Below are 20,263 nucleotides of genomic sequence, written 5' to 3'. Positions count from 1 at the left end.
CTAACAGATCGCACAATAAGGAAAATAATTGGTGTTTATTTACCTGATATTAATTAAAAATCCCCTTTGATGTCTAGGCGTTTCTACAGATGGCTACGTACACACAATCAAAAGATATGACGCAATCAATGGTTGGACGGTACATTACATGGATGCTGCATCTCTCAAGATATATCAGCAAAAAGGAAAATGCCGTTGATCTACTTTTCTCGGCACTTGGAGACACATCTTTTCCTCTCTCTCTCTAGAGGTGTCGTCGAATTCTGCCTTCGCTCCAAGAGTGTTTCTACTCCCCCATGCTCTCGGAATCTCAGCTCTGCTTCTTCCCACCAGCCAGGATACGAGAGATCTGCAAGCCTCGGCTGAACGCCTGGTTAAACAGCAGCCTGGTCTGGAACTCAGAGACGAAGGGGAACCACGCCAACATCGTGACTGGCGCGAAGATGACGAGGCCCATGATGTACTCGTAGCCCCTTGCCAGTGCCTTAACAGAGCCCCAGAGTCCCAATGTCCTTACTACTGGCTTGCACGCCTGCGATATCTGCTCCAAGAGATACCAATAATGACAACCTAAAATGAAGCTCGTGAAGCTGCCTATGATATGACTGAAGGTGTTACCTGCAGCAGTGCCCATCCCGTTGGAATGAAAGCAAGTAAGCTGGCGAAGATGTCGCCTACTGTTAGATTAAGAAGGGTGAAGAGGACGACCAAAGTCCCTACGGAACCGATGAACAAGAATAACTTGAGAAGCCGGAACATGAGTTGGAAGTCAGCGCTGAACCTCTTCCTTCCCATGGACACCACCTACAGAAGAAACTCCCATTAAGCAAAGTAGGGAAGGGAAAATATTGGACAGGGAGAGAAGAGGTAGATCTTTTTTTTTGTGAAAAAAATTATTCAATAATAACTGACCTTCAAAACTAGGATCACTGCAACAATAACCAACCAAGATAGGCCATACACCTGAGCACAAGTAAACGTGCATACTTAGTGTGGTTTATTTGTATTATCATGATATCAACCTAATCCAACTGCCCCATGGCCTAATTACAAGTTGAGCGTGAGAACCCTCAAAGAAGGAACATGTTATTGACTTGAATGGAGTATCATTTGCCCAACAAAGGAAATAAATTTGCATGCAGCAGATAAAGGTTTCCTATCATTACTTGGTGGTCAACATAAAACTTGTCAAGAGAATTTTTTTAATCGGTACTTACAGAATGGTTAGAAATTGAGAAGAAAGAAGAAGACATACCATGATGCTTTTGTTCCCATTGGCAATACTAAGGTGATATACTATTCCGTATTGGAAGATGAAGAATCGGAAAGAGAGAACGATCTCCCAAAAGTGCCCCAAGAATCCTGTCGACTGCAAGTGTTCCTGCTCCTCGTCCCACCAAGATTCCCAACTTTTGTTTGCAGGCACACCTATTCCACCCCGACTATTTATCCACTTCGTCCAGTCGTCCCAGTCGTCAACGATCTTCTGCCATTCAAAACCGGACGGATTGAAAAGAAATGGTGCAAATAACCACGTAACAACTAGGAACCACATCGATGACGTAAGAAGCAAATAAGCAATAGAGTCGGTTGCCACAGAGCTATATATCTGATAAACTATCAGAAGAACCATCAACTCCAACCCTTTGACAAAGTGGCTCCTTGAATACATTCTATAATTCTCTGCAAACTTTACATGTCGGACTACAAAACCACGGCCTGTGGCTCTGTATTTCGCCCCACCGTGCAAGACCGTCCGCCCAAAGTAATGCGACTTTGTTCCTAGAGAGAATGTAAAGAACACTGAGCACAGCTGAAGCTGCATAATGATGAAGTCACCCAAAGCTGTTCTGAATCCTCTTTCTAGTCCAATTTCCATAAACATTGGTAACGCCATTAATAGACCCAACTGGACTATAGATTGAGATGCCATGGCTGCCTGAAGGGCAACATTGCCTCTCATTCTTGCTTGCTTCATAATTGCACTCTCCAATCCACCTAATGACAAGTAAAGTCTTCCGTACAAGAAGATGTATACTATAAGAACAACCATCTGCATAGATCAATAAAGAAACTCAGAGATCAAGAAATGAGGCAGAAGCATGAAGGTATTAGTAACTCATCAGCAACAATTATGGCAAGCATAATAAATGCTCCATGAATTAGTGAATCAGATACAATATTCCTCTGATTCTTCAATTCTAGTGTAACACTGGCTTAGACATGATCAAATGGCTCAACCCGCTCGTGCCCGGCCCGGACCCGGTTTAGGCCCGGCCCGGCCCGAGCCCGAACTACCCATGGGCGGCACGGGCCAGCCCTTTGCCCACCCGACCCGGCCCGAAAGCCCGCCCGTTATGCTACAGTAGCCTGGCCATTGCTACAGTACCTTGCGTTCTGCTACAGTAATTTACCGCTGCTACAGTAAATTTTTTTGTATTATACCGTTTCGCATTATTTTAAGCACGCCTTTAAAAATTTTAATTTATTTTAATTTTTTTTAGATGGAGGAATATAAATATTTTTTTTAAAATGAGCTAATAGTTAAAAAAATTCTAAAAATAGCTAAAATATGGGTTGGGCCGAGTGATTGGTGGGTTGGGCCGGCCCGGCCCGACCGACTAGCCCGATCTCTCACGGGTCGATGGGCGGTAACGGGCTAGACTATTCTAGCCCGGCCCGGCCCGAGTTATTGGTGGGTCGGGCCGTGAACAAATGTTTAAGCCCGGTTGGCCCGCCCGATGATCATGTCTACACTGGCTTGTTAGATGTTCAGTATAATTATAATGTGAAAAAGTATCAACATAGGGTGTCCTATTACTTTATTTTTGGAGATCAAGTTAAAGCAAGGAAATGGGCATTACCATTGAGCTGACATAAAAGCCAACAGTCGTAAAGTAAAATGACAGCATGCGGAAGAAATCGAAGCGATGACCCAACCGATAGATATCTCTGCTGAGTATTTGCTCCCCATTGCCACAGGCCACTTTTGCTTCAAAAAGTGAAATTTGGTTAAGCCCGACGTCACGACCCTTTCCGACCTGGATGTACTCATGGTGGGTAACATTTCCACGTCTTAATGTTGAATTGAAACCTGAAAACAGTATTATGACCAGCTTATATGTCAAATGTAATAAATCTTTACAAAATATAGAAAATTTACCAGCAAATATATCCTCGCTTAAATTGATTCCCTGGGAAGCCTTGCTAATGCCGCCTCTAGTTATGTGGAAGATCCTGTCAAACACATCTGGATGGCCATAGTGAAACCGTATCCTGTTCAAATAAAAGTAATAATTAGTATTGTCTCAATGAACTGTTCCTTAATGCAGTGGAAGCTTATAAAACTTAAACAAATCAGTAGATTGTCAAAACTTAGGATAAACCTGAGTTTGGATCCTGCTAGGCCTATCTGTCATTTAAAATAAATGAAACCTTCACCCATTTAATTAAAATCTACTTCTTGAGCCTCTTCAGGCCCAGAAGTGGGATGAGTGTTAGACTATAAAAGTATAAAACCATCGTTCTCTATCAGCAGAAACTTTTAGATAGTGAAGTTACAAATAACATGCAATACATTAGGCATAAAAGTGGTTGACTATATTTCCTTGTGGAACTTATTGGCAACCGAAGGAAACTGCATTCAGGAAAGAATAATCAGCCTCTTTTAAGTAGTGATTTTGATGAAAAGTATGAGAAAAGAGGACGAGGAAATCAGGACAAAGTAACAGTAATCCCAGCTACTAGAATTTTTTAAGCAGTATTAAAGGCTTAGACAACCAAGAAAAGTTCCCTTTATTTTCCTTCCTTTTCTTCTTAAAAGTTTTAAATATTTATGTTGCTTCACTGAATCAAAAATAGAACAGATCAATGGGGCTGTTCATTTATTACAAATGAAAGAGAACTACTTTTTCTCAGCTATCAAAATGCTACAACTTGTATTTTTCTTGAGTATATGATTGTTTTGGTGAATTGAAGTTTTAGTTAAGCTGCAGCAGTTATATTGACTTAGGGAGATGGATCCAATTGAAAGTGTATATATAGCACTTAGAACAATGCACTTAATATATCTTGCAGGAATCGTAGTGCCTGCAGTGCAGTATTAAATTACTGGATCACAAATTAGATAAACTAGATAAACTTACTTTAAGGGGTTTGCAAGGACCCTCTGTCCGATAGTCACAAAGCTGGTTTCCTGGTTTGACATAAACCAAGCCAACGATGATACACTGGAATGAAAATAGTAGCGACATCAGATGTCTACCTTTGTGCTAATTGCTAGTTAAAAAGTGGATTCATTCGATGAAAAGCAATACTACCTTCCCGTAAATATGTGCTCACGCACACCAAGAATGGTAGGCTGTCGCACTCCGTGATCTTCATTAAATTCTTCCAAGAGGTTACGCATTTTTAGAGCCTCTTCCAGATAATTGTCCTGAAGAATTCATCTTTCTATCAGAACAAGCTGTAAGACTACAAGAGTAACCTGCAGTAACTGCAAAACTTATTTCTTCTACCTGATTCATATCAATGGTTTGAAGTGCCTCGCCCCTAGTGAAGATTATTGCATGGTTCTGATTTTCAGGTTTTCCTTCACCTACCTTTGCTGCTCCTGGCAACTTTATGCGGTAGATTTCCTTCCATATGAAATATCAGACATCACTATCTTTGAGTTTAATTCTCAAGAGAGAGAATCTAATTCTGATATATGGTTACCTGATCACGATTATCGACAGCTCTCACAAGAACAGAATAATACACCTTCTGCACCTTGTCACCATCTCTTTCTTCAACTTCATCAATATACGCTACCCGGAGGGAAGGATAGCTGAATTTTTATGGCAGAAAATAAATATACTTGCTGTAGAAACTAGAATTCACAGTACAACAATTGTTTGATTAAAGATGTTTCATTTCAAATACAAGTTAATGTTGCATGTAACAGTACATCTAATATCCAAGTGTTTACATAGCTCCTTAGGAAGTTTCAATGTTTACATATCGAGGTAATCTTAAGCTATATTTAGATATAAGGAGAAAAATGCTACAGTTTCATTCAAACTTATTAGAGCATTTTATGTTGTATTTGGAACATATGTGACAAAGAGAAGCACTGAAGTAATAAAGTACCATATTTCTTTTGGAGCAAAAAGCCAATGGACTGTAGTCACTGTACAGCTGTACTTATGCTGCTGCCCGATGTGGTTAACTTGGTTTTAGTTTTTACATAGGATTTTATATTCATGTCTTGTCTAAAAACTCATTTAACACACTGCCACAACCTTTCTCCTATAGCTGCTGAATATTTGTCAAGGTAACTGATAATCAAGTATAATTATTTTTCTTTTGGCACTTTTCACATATTTAAAATGAATAGACTCTATCACACCAGATAGTTATATATTAACAGATTAGAAAGTGCCTATGTTGTATAATCTTTGCTTCAAGATCATGGAAAATTGGAGGTACTTCTGCTTGAGCAGAGATAAAGAGAGTAACTTAACCTGATTTCAAGAATTTTGCCAGATGTCATTGGTGTTTCTAAAAGTTTCTGGATTGGGCAAAAGTTCCACAAAACAAACCTAGGTGATTGTTTGATTTTGGGCATTTCTTGTTGAATTTATTTATTTTGCTGTACTTTCATGGACTGGCGTTTGCTAACAGTTCTAAATATGCAATCATTCTCACAATTACTTTGTATTTTATAGCATTCAATATCAATATTTCTGCCTTGGTTTCTACCAAAAATCTTTCACTTAACAGTTTCAGAAATTAGTTGCACACAGTCCACAAATTATGATTTTGATAGTTTTTCTCTAGTTAATCTTGATTCAGGTTTGGTAAAAAGATACCATTGCCAATTAAATCAAAGATGGCCGAGCCACAGGCATGGTACGTACCACAAGAGAATGAGAGAAAAGAAAAGGAGTTCTCACCGCTCCCCGTTGCTACCAATCTTGTCGTCGCTCGTAGCTCGCATGCCCTAGGTCACCAATGAAGGCGCCAATGGTCATCTACAACTTAAGTTTTTTATTCGAAACTAGCCTGACCCAACCCACTCGAGCCTTCTTCCTCCTTGAGTTGGAGCTAGGGCATTCACGTCGGAGCAATTGACACCTTCATCAACAACCTCGGGCATGTGAGCGACGACAAGGTCGGCGGTGACAGTGAGCAGATCATTGCCAGGAGGGGTGCCATGCGGCATCCCTCATGCCACGTGCTAGTACGCTGCCAGCACGATCATCATTGAGTTAGATTACTACCAAACACGATATCTCATTCTAGTAGAGTAATTTTTCCTAGCTGGTATTTTCTTTACCAAATTCTCCTCTTTTCGTTTTAGGTAGTATCTGCTTTAACTTATAGTGGAGCAGATAAGGCAATACTTATCAGTCTGATTGGCCAAGCCAGATTCAGTTATAAATTTATAATACATATCAGACTAGCTCAAGTACTTTGCAGGTCGGGGCATCACTTATGCTAACTCATTGCAATGACTATTTCTAAATCCTTCAAGGAGACTTCTTAAATTTTAGTTTTGATGGTGATCTATCCAGGACCACTGAAATGAGAGTGTGCAAATCTATAACTAAACAATCAGATTCATTAAGTAAATTGACAAAACACAAAAATGTAGTTGTGTACGTGCTAATTCTATTAAGAGAATGACCATCCACAACACCCATCAAGCATCATATGAAAGAAAGTGTAATTACGAATACGAGTTCAAGGTCTAACTTAATGGAATAGAAGACCTAACTATTAAATTCAAATGGAGCACTGTCTTGAAGAATGAAAGTATGAAACTATAATCACAAGCAAGAATTTCAAGACTAAACTCAAATAAAAGTCTTACTTGACCATCAAATTCAAAATGTCCGTGGCACGACGATCTCCAGACTGTTTTTGATTGCCATAAATTTGGCAGGTGGCAACATATGTGAATTTCATGTCCGCAATGGCCTCAAGTTGAGCAGATAGAGATCTTTGGCTCTTCTTTTCTTCCTCCACTGGATCAGTTACTGCCTTATATCCTTCTAATATTTCTGTAGGCCAGTAGGAAAATGAAGACCAATCATCAGTAAAAAGGAAAAATGAGGAAAAAGAATTGCTTTATGAGGACAATTAAAGGAGCATACCACTTTCTGAAGCCATGTCAAGAAAAGCCTGAAGCTTCAGAGCTCTTCTGTAGTACATCATTCCTCTAACTGCCCAAATGAGGAATTGTAAGAAGCAGCTAATCTAGTGACCATAACAACAAACAATTTAAGATAGTTACCTGTTCTACAGAGTGTCTGCCCCCTAAGAGAGGCCCAATGACGAAGTTGTAAAATATTCTCCTCATTTCCCCAAACTTCACTTTCTCTTTTGCAATTAATTCTCTCCATGAAGTTGTTCCACTCATCTATTATCATTGATTGATAAAAAACCAACAAAATTAACTTAAGAGTAACGGATTTATATCACAAATCTTATATTTCTAATACATCCAGATAAAAGAAAAGGATGAAGCTCAGAACCTGGAAAGATCTTTTGTAGGTAAAATATGATTGATACACCGTCTTCATTCTCCAAGTCAAGATCATTTCTAGAAAATACAGTCTCTTCACTGTAGTATGGGGTCATGACACTGCCAAGCTCACAAATATTATGAGGCAGTAAGTAAGATAATAAAACTTTAACAAATGAATGATGAAATATTAACAAAATAGATCTGCATCACAGTATCTCATGGTGCATATCACAATTATGAAGAACTGTCAGATTCCAATAATGTATGCCAGTGGACATAGGATAGAGATTACTATAGGCTGAAATGAAAAATATGCTAAAACTTTCTTGCGTTAAGTCCGTAATGGTATGCAACATAATATATGAAGAAGAAAAAAATATCTTTAGAGTTTTAAATTACTGCACGACCAAAAAATATTCCAATTGTAGTGGTAAAAGTAAAATTAAGCTGGACAGGTTTCCAAATTTCACAAAATATAAATGATGGGTGACATAGAAGGGTTTCATTTACTTAACCAATTGTCGGCCTAATAACAGTGCATGTACAAAACTGTACAAGGATTTGACCCAATTTCTCAACAAGCTTTGGATATCAGTAGCACAAAGTCAATTGCCAGATTTCAGTCATTCACAACAGAAATTGTTAGAAAAGTATAAATTTTAGAAGATTCCTATAAACATCATTGAATAAATACAAGAATATGTAGTGCACATAATCTACGCGTAGGTTTCTACTTTCCTCAGGACTCCATCTCTGATAATAGTACCTATGTCTTTAGCATTTCAGTCAACTTCTTTTAGATTACTAAGGAAATAAGGAAAGAACCAACCTTTTCTAAATTAGAAAAGAGGGATGGGAGGAGTGTGATGCATGCTTCATCTTTCTCAACTCTCACCATTTTCACATGTAGAGAAATCATATCAAAGATGACAATTCAATGTGCAAATTTTATCTTGCAAACTCCAATGCTTGGCACTGAAGGCTTTGTTGTTGTTGTTGTTGAAAACAATTAGTTTGACAAATTTATCTGTGAGATTTTGTGTTCTGTTGCACCTGCATCCATACATGTATAGACAGAAAACCATTTGACTAGAAGCTTAGAACTATATAGAATGCAATACAATATAATTGTCACATTTGCACATTAAGGATTGTATATTTTCTTATGCGGTATCGATTTGTCATGCTAATCAATATAACCAAACTAGGCAGCAGGTGCAACTTGCTATTCTTTGCATTGATTTCCCTGGAGAAAAAAAGAATCTAGCATATATCTTCCATAGTCCACATCACAGAAAATAATACAAGTTCATTCTCTTGAAAGAAACACTGGGACTCATGGAACTAGAATTGCTAACCTGAATGATAACATTTTGCGAACTCGAGGTGCACGTGGCATGTCCATGAATAAAGAATTTGAGAAAAATGCTATCCTTCGCCGAGCTTCAAGATTTGTAGGTACATCCATGGCAGATTCTTTTACGGTCAATAGGAGGTACAAGCGTTTAATCTGCATAGGGAAAAATGTAAGTGTACTTTCATCATTACCAAAGTATAATCTCTTAATTACAAAAAGTAATTATTGTTTTAGATGCTAGGAACCTGTTCCTCCCATTGTGCTGTGATTAGAGGAGGAAACAATATGGCAGGCTTTGAACCAGTACCAGCAAATAGTTGTCTTCGAGGAACAGAATCCTTATTACCATGGCCAAGCTCAACGAGTTCTCTGAGATTATTATTTTTTATTCAAAATGAGCATGTTAAAAAGTTAATTTCTCAGAAAAGTTTTGATACTTTCAATTAGCCATGGTTATAAAAAACATACCGGATCTCGTTAATCATCATATCTCGAGTAACCACCTCCAACATGTCTTGCAGCAAGAGTACCACAGTGTCACGCTTTGAGGCATTACCTTCTTTCTGTAAGACAAGATAATAGTTTTAATGATCCTCATTATATCATGTTTACTCAAATATGGATATGTCAGTAATCAATGGTAAAAGGGTCTTAGGAACTAAATAAGTCTTCTTTATAGTTGACTTTACCAAGATAGCCACAAGCTCAACAAACTTCTTACACAGGACAGGCAATGCACTCATTCTAAAATTGGCAAGAAAAGTGTTCCTTGCAATGTTGGCTTCAATTTCTTTAATGATAATGCCAATAATCCTGCCCCAAAGATAAGAAATTATGTCAAGTTGTGAAAGAAAATAAGATAAAAGTTTTCCTTGCTAAAAAAAGTTGGTCATATCATATTTCAGATGGTGAAACAGAAGTAAATGAGACTTTGATGAGATTACAGTTACATAATTAAAGTAGAAGTTTAAGTAACAATACTAACTTGAACTAAATTTGTTAAATCAATATACTAGTTAACACTATCATTTAATGCTCCAGCTAGCAGCCAGTCTTCAGTGAGATAGATGCTCCATGCCAAATAATCCCACTGGTCCCTAAGTTTAAACAGAAGACAATGAGGTTCTTTTTCCTATAACTTAAACTCCAGTCGGGTTGATGCAGCAAGCAACAGGTAGCTCTTAAGTAATTGATGCAGGAAGTGAAATCTAACAGGGAATTTGGCATTCTAAAGCTACATCATCAATCTCTTATGACAAAATTATGACTACACCTCACCTGAAGAAATGAGATCTAATAATATAGGATAGGATGGTCACAAACCCAAATTCATAATTGGAAGGTCTATTGTAATAATTATTCTATAACTCATAAAGAAGTGCAAAAGGGTTAACAAAATTACTGAACACAACTAGTTAGGCTTCTCTTATTTTCTATAAATGCACATGCATTGACTATGCAACACGAAGTACAACAGTAGTGTCATTGATCACATCAGATGTCTTTTTCCGTACAATATCTACTATGTTCTTTCTAGCTAAACGTTTTGCAGTGAAAGAAGTAAATCTTAAAATCAATATGCAGCTAAGCTCTCTGAACTATAGTAGTTAGACATAGAATAAAAAGAAAAGCATATCTTACATGTGAATGACAGAAAAACTACAATTCAGTGGCTTTTCTTATAATTAAATGACAGGATTAGAATTGAAAGTTCAAACATACCTTTTCTCATTCTCGCCAACAACCAGAAGACTAAGAACAAGTTTAAAAGACTCGTAGCATTCTAGCACAGCGCATTTCATATACTCATCCGCACAGATACGTTTCCAAAGATCAGAATCCTTTGACCTAAATTCGGCTGCCATATCCAAGGCAATAGGTATCTGCAAAACCAGCCATGAGATTGAAATGGAAATATCCATACTCACAAAAACAAGAGACAGAAGAGTGTGATAAAGACCTTGCTAGCAAGCAAGAATGGTGGCCATTGTATTAACTTCAGGCTGGGATCTGAAGAGTAAGGAACTAGCAAGAGATCCATCTCCCTGGATTACAAAAGAGAAGAAGATCAGTTTGATACTTGCATTATACCAACTAAAAGGAAGGAAAAGAAAAGTAAAATATATTAAGAAGTTAAAGGCCATTCCTATCACTTATCAGGTCCTCTTCTCTGAAACTACATATAACTTCATTCCATAATTGAGCAAATTTTGCAGCTTCAGTTCTTTTATTTGGAGAAACCTAAATTGCATTCATGTTAGTCTCCAAACTTCAAGTGATTATATATTGTTCACAAAGCATATTAACTTGATTGGCAACCTCTGCAAAGCGCTTTGAGAGAGAAAACCTCTTCTTCTTAGTCTTCTCAGATGGCACCAGATATGTGTTAAAGGCTCCAGGAAGAGAGTGAAATCGTGATCTCAGCATGCCCAATGTCCGTATCTGTCAAAGTAAATTTAAGAGCTCAGAAATAAAATTTAAGATTCCACCACCATTAATGATATTAAACAACCATGGATTTTTCTAAAGTAAGAATAGTTTATTCTAGAGAGTGGACAATCAGCAAAGCTGATGTGGTGTCTGTGACTATCTGGCACTTAATCCAGTGGAATAGTAATGAAAATGTATGTGTTAGAATATAAAATATAGAACCATCTGCCAGAGTATTGTTGTTCTATAGTAGGAAATAAATGGGTGCCAAATATATTCTCCTAAAAATGTAGATATACAGATCGATCCACTTTCATTGTATATATTTATGCTGATTGATCTACATTCCTTGTATAGCTTTTTGTTGATGGATATACTTTCCTTGTACAGCTTTATGTTGATGGATCTACTTTCCTTGTATAGCTCTATGCTTACCTTGCATAGTTCTAGGGCACCTCTTATTTAATAGAGGTTATCTGGTCAACGATATTAAGCCTGGCATGCAAACCTACCTTTTTTTTTATAACATGGTATCAGAGCTTTTTTTATCTCTTCAATTGCTTCTGCAAAATCCTTCATCTTGGGGTTCTCTTTTGTTTTGTGGTGGCATTGTTTTTCTGGCTTTGAGATTAATATTTTCTTGTTTCATTACTCTCTGATTTGTGTTATTCATCTCTTGTGTTCCTTATCATGTCTGACAAGGGTGTCTCTTTTTGTGTTTGATTTACTGAGAAGAATTACTCTGCTTAGGAGTTTCAGTTCAAAATGTTTGTCAAAGGGAAGGAGATTTGAGTCACCTTGATAGTTAAACCAAGTGTGAAGGTAGGGAAGAGCATTATTCTGAATTGATAATATGGAAATCTGTCCTAGAACATCTTGCACAAACAAGAAGAGTTGTCATGTAAACATCAGACAACTACATCTAACATTGAAAAGAAAAATCATTATTGTCCTTGATTGGAAATAGAAAGGCATAACGAGGTATCTTCCTAAAGAATGAAACTGCAGCCAAATTAACATCCAATAGTTCATACTAATGTATAGAGAAAAGAAGCAGCTAGGAGGATGATAAATATGTTAAACGACATGGTATGAATCAAAAAATTATCTGTCTCTATATTTCTGTTGTCACAATGAAAGAAAATTCATAAACTTCTTCAAGATGAAGTAAATACTTGACTTGACGGGAAAGCAAATAATGCAAGACACCTATATTCTTAGTTTTCTTTACCTCTCCTAGTCGCCCAAATGCTCCAGATACACCACCATATAATGTAGAGAAGATTGCATACCATATCTGTGTATCCATAAAATAAACCTGCAAAGAAGAAGACTTCTTACATACGGTAGACTTTTTAGGTCAAACACATTGACTACTACTAGAAGAAAAGTAGAAAAGATCACAAATTGTCCTTCAAAAGAAGCAGGGAGAAAGTTTATTAGCCGCACTAACCAAGACCACAGGGGCCCAGATGGACACAACAGCACCAATGTTGTCTGGGGCTGCAAAGTTCAAAAAATCCATTTATAAAGCAAACATATCAGGTTAAACTCATGCAGGAAATCAGAGGAATTAATACCATTAGGAAAGAATTCATGCCAGGCATAATGAATATTATGAACATTCATTACATCCTTGGTTGGTTTGATCATAGGTTTGATCTGCAAGAAAACAATAAAGTAAGAAAAATTTTCTTGCTTTCATTATGGGTTTTACATTATGTTTTATCCTCAAGGTTGGACTCAAAAGAAACAATTACCTGGACAAAGAAGCTGAAAGCAAATTTCGAACACAACAGCAAAACCCAAAATAGTGTATACCTAAAAAAAAGGAATGGAGAACATTAGTGGTGATTTTCCTGTACAAAAAGGAACCAATACATAACAAAATGGTGATAAAATAATCTTACTTGAAAAGGGCAAACTGACTTTCATGCATACCCCTTCCAACATAAATTCGTGGCTGCAAATAATTAGTTAGTTTATGCAGTTAGTAGATGATATCATTTAAAGAACAAATAGATTCTACATGATTCTGCAGTAAGCTATTATTACATGGAATAGTCCCATCTTAAGATATGACAATACACCCCACTGAACATTTGCATTATATTAGCTCACTAACTACTATAAAATCATAAATCTATTAGAGTTGGTAGCAACATGATGAATAAAAGTAGCCATGCCCCCTAAATAACTCCTTTTCTAAACGGCAATCTCAATATAATACCTCTCCCCGACACATTCAAGGCTACGTACTCATCATGCAGCTCACAATATTTCTTCAGCTTCAAATTGCTCTCCTTCACCACATTGATAGGGCTACTCTAACCTTCCGGGACAAAATATTGTTTGGGCGTTACAAATACTCTAGAGAATCGTGAAACAATGGATCATATCCTCAGTAGCTAGATGACCATCAGTAAAAGCTATCCACTATGGTATGTTTTATTTTTTATGCTCAAAACTCAACCTCACTTATGGGTTTGAGACATTTTGAGAGAACCAAAGAGTGGTTTTCATTTAAAAGGATTAGGGTTTATATTTTAAAATATAGAGACTTGGTAAAGTCTCGCACTCCAAATCTCTATTTTGATACCACTAGTCAACTGCTCTAAAAGCTGAAGCTATTAGAAATTTGTAGTTTTTATCTTTTATATTCTAGCACATTAAAATACTGGAGAGATAATAGCTGATTATGGAGGTACCCCAAGGATAAATGTGGATGACAGGAAGAAAATATGAGCACAAGTACCGAAGGGGAGGGAGGGGACAGAGGGAGAGATCTTTTAATGTAGTTTTTCAGTTCAAAAGCATTTAAATTAGATAAGTGATTCTCATTTTTTTCTATTCTCAAAATGTTAAGACAGGAAATCAAGTTATACTTCAGTGAGTTGTACATCTAGGCCCTTCGAAAAAATTTAGATGTTATATACAGAACTAGGCACAATTACAAAATAATAATGGTAGTTCTGCTTTCATAAGTTGGAGAACAATGTTATGCTAAGATGTCTATATGTTTAATCTATCTTATCAATAAAATGCCCATACTCAAGCAGTAAAAAGACCAAATGGCATGCAGATTAAATTTGTGAAATTTGCTTGTGATAACAGATCACTCTAATTTAATCAATTTGTTGTTGCTTACTCCACAAATAGTAAAACTTCTCTCCAGGAAAAAATAAATTCAGCAACAGAAAAGGAAGTACACAAAGAGTGTTGATTTTGTATTTTTGTACCTGAGACCACCATAAAAGAAATCGAATGATATGCCAGTCTGAGTTTTCTATCCACCTTAGAAGCATTGGAAATATAAACAGGAACCCTGTTAGCAAATTTGGGAGCAAGTACACTGCAACAGCCATAAGATATAGAGGAGGTACTCCTTTCACTTGAGGAAGCCAATTTATCAGATCTTTCACCGGTAAATTGACGTTTCCTGTAGAATGAATGTAGAAGAGAGGAAGGATAACAGCCCATGCAGCACTAACTAATATCTTGAGAATATTTCTCAGAACATCACTAAATTTCCATCTATGAAAGCCAGGGAAGTTCAGAACAAGGTCCAGAATACCTGTTAGGTATAGAATAAATAATACAAGTCAACTAACAAATAGAGGGAAGCATCAAGATAATGAAAACAAATGCTATCGATGTCTGAATCTCAGAACAGCTGTTCGTCAGCCTGCTATGGCTCATACAGTAATCTGATATCATTGATTATAGTAGTGGCTGGAAAGCTTACCATTACAGTTCGATTCGTTAAGAAGGCTGAAAATTGTTCTAAAAATGCACAGAATAGCAAAGGGAGATACAATCTCTTGCTATCAATACCGCATGGCATTACTCCTATTTATAAGTGCAGCTCAAAATTACTCATGAATGCTACTTGCACACATTTTTCAATGTAAACTATGAAAACTGTTCTGATAAAATAAGCTCTCTACTGTTTGTTTTGACTGAATGTTTCTATTGTTCAGTAGTAAGACAGCATCCCAGTGTTGAGATGCACACTATGGATCCCACTTATAATAGCAAAAACACACTAAAGAAAAAAAAAATAGCACCTCATGTAAAATAAATGTGAAGCGAATTGAGAAGTTGAAAATTTAAAAATATACAGGATAATTGTTCCATTAAATGTGTATTACATGGCCTTTACGACCATCTGACATGTAAAGGTGCAAATTCAGGCAGATAGTTGACCTATACTTTTCTTTCCCAAAGCATTTCATCATCACAAGATTGAATAATACCATATGTATCATTATTAATTACATGCTTCAAAGAACAATAAAGAAAATTTAAGTCTGTCACAGGATAATATGTAGTCGCGAAAGAATTCATACTCTGGAGGAAGCGAAGAAATGATGCTGTTACAAAAATGCTAGAAACAGAGTATAAGATATCCTTTCGAAAGATTTCCGTCAGTGGATAGCCACTCCAGGCAATAACAACCATTGCCTGTAAAATTCTAATGTTAGGTATGTATATCGAAATGATTCACTATAGCTGAAAATGGTCCAGCTAGGATATCCACATATTAGTACCTGTAACACCAATATATAGAATGTCCACAAACGGTCAAAACTTCGAAATATGTGCCAAAATGTTCTAGTCTCAACAAAATGTGACTTCCCTGTTCTTTTATTAGAAACTTTTTTAAATGAATGTCCAGCCTGCAGATCAATCACGCAGTTACAGATTTAATTTTGGAGACTGTTATGTGAGGATATTGATAACTACAAGTTTGATGCCATACCAGAACTGTGGGCCTCCTTTCACCTATTGATTTGAAAAAATCACCATCGTCACGCATAGGCCATCCCAAATTAAAACAACCAGATGACCTGAGTATAGCACACAGTCTAATTCACTAATTGAATATCAAATTAAAAGAAACAACAACCTAATTTATCAAAATATTTGGAGGAAGAGAACTCTGCACAAACCAGAAGTATTCATTTAGATCATCATAATTACACCATGCTGAATGCGGTGCTTTTCCATTTTTGCTTTTACTGGCTTCCTGGCAAATCAGCACGATCACTTGCTTATCATTGTAATTAGTTATTAGTCATCTATTTGATCTTCTGGTTAGAGACATACCTTCTCAATTACACGATAAATTGGTGTTATAACTTTCTTCAAAAAAGCTTCATCATCCCCACCATATGAAGGTCTGATATTTTCACCGGTCACAATACTGACATTACCAGCCAATAGACCGTGTAGCTCATATGCCATCTAAACACATTACATTTTAACTTATGCACTAAAATTTTATAGAAACAAATGAAGGACAAAGAACTATGAAAGATTAATTACATTATGGAAGATGTAGCAAAGGCATTCCGGCATAAAGCGAACATTGGCTGCTTCACCCCAGATAAGAAGAAATAAACCCATATAGAGTATCTTTCTCTGTTGCACTTCTTGTGCTTGTGCACCTTGAGGGAGTCTGAAGTCGAGTAGCTTATGAGCATGAAGGTACATGAGGAAGAGCATAACTGAAGATTGAACAAAAACAGCGCTGCAGTACATCATACCGTAAACTGTGTTTGCGTCCCAAGAACTTACACCATGTTTTGTAGTTCTTGAATAGCTTATTCATGACTGCATCTATAGCTCGCTCATCCAGCTGTGTCAGAAAAAATGATCAGCTAAATTAACAGGGATTGAGTGCAAAGCATGCAAAATCAATATTCTTATCAAAATATATGATTAAAGAACATAATTTAAATTTTTTGTAGATGCATCAAAATGTCAACTTCACAATTCCATTGTGCAAAGTTTTGTGAGTACATAACTAGGCCTAGATTGTGAATGTTCTGAACTGCTACCATTGATCATCAGAAGAAACATTAGGCAAGAAATAAGTTGTGCTAGAGCAAGAGGCATGCAATCCAATTCAACCAGAAGTGATCCATGAAAGAGAACTAATCAGTCTTTCAGGTCGTCCATTTCATGTAAACTAGATCTGTAGGATCAAAAAACAAAAGAAATTTGAGGAATGAAATATCTTGGTTTTGGAGCAACAGGTATTTATGCAGCTGGAAATTAACCATAACTATTTATCCCACCAGGTTTTATTATGGCCCATATTAGTTATGATAATTTGACATAATTCACAAGTTCTTCTGTTTCAGTCATCTTATATGCGACTGGTTAGCAAAATCTTTTCCTTGTTCTTTTTGTAGTTTGTCGGGTCAGCAGAAGGGGAGACCAGGTAGGAAGAATTTACAGTTTGTGAAATGTCTTAGACAAGCACATGCAGACATCATGGCTATCTTACTTGGCATCAAACAATAGAAGCCGAGTGCATGTATAATTGCAATGAAGAGTGAAGCAATGCACATGCCTTATTAAGAGGTTCAGGTTTGGGTGTCAGCCTTATATGAACGTTAGCAAGCAGTAGGATCAAATGCTCTCGTTGGTTCCTGACACTGTCCCTCTGGAAACAAATGTTACGTAGTTAGAAAATAAAGGAAACTTTAATTATTCATAAGATAAAATGAAAATATAACGTATAAACGTCTCCTATGTATAGTCAGCAAACCTGAAACCCAAACATTGCCCTCAACCAATCAAGCAGATCCAGGTCTCCTGTTTTTTGTCTTTGCTGCTCGAGAGAAGATGGCCAGTTCAAACCTCGCGTGTTCCGCAGGGCAGCCACAGCTGCTTTAACCTGTCAAGAATACAACGATAAAACAACATGTGTTGCCTGTAGGGCATCAGATATGACGAGATTACCCAGTTAATTAACACATGGCTAAAATCTAGCACACCCAATAATAGCACCAATAACAACTAGCCAATTACTGATGCTTGTAAGAGGAAATGTTAGCATGATATGTGATACCTCCTCAAGTTGCATTATAGATTGTGAAGCACCAGCAGCATCCAAGGGAAGAATGTTATAAGGGACATAAATTTCCTTCTTTTCTTGTACATCTTTGGCAGCAGCAATAATCTGCTCAGTTAACCACAAAATAAATAGGACAATAACTATATACACTAGGAAATAATTAACAATTTGCATGGCAAAGCATTGTTAATATAGTGAAAATGTTAAAGGTGAAAAGAACAAATAATAACAATTTGCATGACGATGGCTTAAAAATATAGTGAAAATTAAACAAGAAAGTAACAAAAGAAAAAGGGATATTAAGGGAACAAGATCTTTCTTTTTGTAGAAACTAGAAAGCATGTTCAATAGGCATTTTGTATTATAATTGCTAACTAACCTCAGGAGCAACTTCTTCCACTTTTTCTGTCTTGTTGACTGCACAGAGTACTTCAAAAAGAACTCCAGCAGTCTGGTAAGCTTTCCCAAGTTGCGCTCTGTCAATAAATTGAACATCATTAATCTCCAGAAGCAAAATCAAGGAACATTAGCAGATCAAAACTTAAAAAATAGTGCGCTAACCTATCAGCTTGCTCGCCTTTGTCCAGAGCTCGGACATAGTGTTCATAGTACTGCTGATAAAAGCTCTCGATTTCTCTTGCATCACTCTTCTTTACCCTTTTAGCAAGACTTGGTGTATTATCCTGCAACATGAATCTGAGTCATATCTCTTCTCCTATCCTGTTTATTCCTATCTCGCATTCATGGGATTTGTAAAAAATTTAGCGAGTGTATCATAGTCGTAGAGCACTCGCTGGAGCTACCAACCTATGCTCTTAAGATTATGAACACACTGAAGGCTATAATTACTACAGAAGTCCAAGCTCATCCAATGAACATTATGTGCATGTTGCCCAGAGCTTACCAAATATTATTCTAAAAATCATAATCGAGAACAATTTTCTAATATATGGTCCATGCCACAGTGATACCCTGTCGACCCCTCATCCTTTATTTTCAACTGCTGCGCTATGAATCACTAGGTGCGTTTTTTTCAGAACATAATGACGAGGGGAATACTAGGTAAATAATTACCCATCTGTGGCATAACTCATAAGAGCGAGATATATGAAATATAGACATTGATAAAGTTGCATTGTTGTACCTTCTAGTTTACTTGTTTCATTAGCTCCTGGAACTTCAAGATGATTTTGTGTTGTATAAAACTTAAATAGTTCCTCAGATAGTCTTTTTACCTGTCCTTTTTCTTCATGGTTCTTTTTATTTAAGAAATGCAAGATTTCATTACATTTTAACTCTCCCAATTAGTCAATTGTAACTCGGTATCACTTTTAACCTCCAAAGAAAAAAAAAATATGTGGACATATGCAATTCTTAAATCACTACTAGAATCCTAAAACCTGCCCTTGAAAGAATAACAAAATTATAATTCTATATTACTTAAAAATGATTTGACAATGGAAGAAGGTTTGACTTAGTCAGTTAAAGCAAATATATCTAAAATATTTTTTTTTCTTTCTCTCCCTTCTTTCCCCTCCCCCATTCTTCTCCTCTTCCACCTCAATCTTGGCCAGTGGCAGAGCCAAGATGTTCATATAGGGTCAAAATAAATATTGATTTTAAATTTATATTTATTAAATAATTATTAATATATTTAATATAATATAAAGGTTTGTGTATAACATTATAACTATATATTTTATTCTTTTTAGAAACTCAACTTTTCAAATACTTGTTACACAATGCAACTATCTAATCTCCATTAGGTTTTGGAATTTAAAGAGTACAAACTAATCGTTTTATAGTTTAGAATAAAGCGTAAATTCTCTATAGGAGGGGCAACCTAACTTTTTGGGGAGGATTATCGCATGATTACTTAGGAGTACTAAGTTAAATTTAAAATTTTAGGGGGTCAATGGCCCCTCTTGTCTCTGTGCGGCTCCGTTCTTAACTGGGATTCATGATAAATGCTCATATCAATCACCTTGTCCCCCACGCGCATCTCCTTTTTATCTTCTCCATTAGTGGCTTCTATGGCAATTTCTCCAAATCTCTAGCCCTGAAACCTTCTTCCATTCTTTCAAAACCCACTTCT

At 36.6% G+C, this 20,263-nt stretch overlaps 1 protein-coding gene and 1 non-coding gene across 3 annotated transcripts; both read right to left on the bottom strand.

Moving 5' to 3' along the window:
* Positions 1 to 53: 53 nt before the first annotated feature.
* Positions 54 to 18,848, bottom strand: LOC140774823 (callose synthase 5-like). 2 transcript variants are annotated; one of them, XM_073117960.1, is made up of 40 exons: positions 18,730 to 18,848; positions 18,548 to 18,644; positions 18,163 to 18,273; positions 17,860 to 17,988; positions 17,662 to 17,754; positions 16,850 to 16,941; positions 16,629 to 16,761; positions 16,410 to 16,547; positions 16,253 to 16,329; positions 16,063 to 16,150; positions 15,851 to 15,979; positions 15,650 to 15,764; positions 14,540 to 14,874; positions 13,211 to 13,263; positions 13,061 to 13,121; positions 12,881 to 12,962; positions 12,754 to 12,803; positions 12,532 to 12,618; positions 11,190 to 11,312; positions 11,019 to 11,111; positions 10,831 to 10,917; positions 10,593 to 10,753; positions 9,560 to 9,683; positions 9,339 to 9,433; positions 9,116 to 9,239; positions 8,872 to 9,023; positions 7,521 to 7,630; positions 7,280 to 7,405; positions 7,140 to 7,208; positions 6,857 to 7,046; positions 4,717 to 4,828; positions 4,518 to 4,637; positions 4,320 to 4,435; positions 4,146 to 4,229; positions 3,164 to 3,276; positions 2,865 to 3,094; positions 1,256 to 2,053; positions 913 to 963; positions 619 to 804; positions 54 to 541 (listed from the first exon to the last, which is right to left on the bottom strand). In XM_073117960.1, exons 3-40 carry the CDS (start codon positions 18,175 to 18,177, stop codon positions 311 to 313), a joined length of 5,172 nt encoding a protein of 1,723 aa, XP_072974061.1. In that variant the 5' UTR covers positions 18,178 to 18,273; positions 18,548 to 18,644; positions 18,730 to 18,848; the 3' UTR covers positions 54 to 310. The 2 variants fall into 2 exon arrangements, with proteins under 2 accessions (XP_072974061.1, XP_072974060.1); XM_073117959.1 differs by having other exon boundaries at positions 2,865 to 3,276.
* Positions 7,123 to 7,211, bottom strand: LOC140775220 (small nucleolar RNA J33). Its single transcript, XR_012106708.1, has one exon. It is a non-coding gene; the product is annotated as a small nucleolar RNA J33 (small nucleolar RNA).
* Positions 18,849 to 20,263: the final 1,415 nt, after the last annotated feature.

This window comes from Typha angustifolia, chromosome 13 (assembly GCF_048772165.1).
Source record: "Typha angustifolia cultivar Huaian chromosome 13, ASM4877216v1, whole genome shotgun sequence".
Lineage (NCBI taxonomy): Eukaryota > Viridiplantae > Streptophyta > Magnoliopsida > Poales > Typhaceae > Typha > Typha angustifolia.
This window is presented reverse-complemented; position numbering and strand designations above follow the sequence as displayed.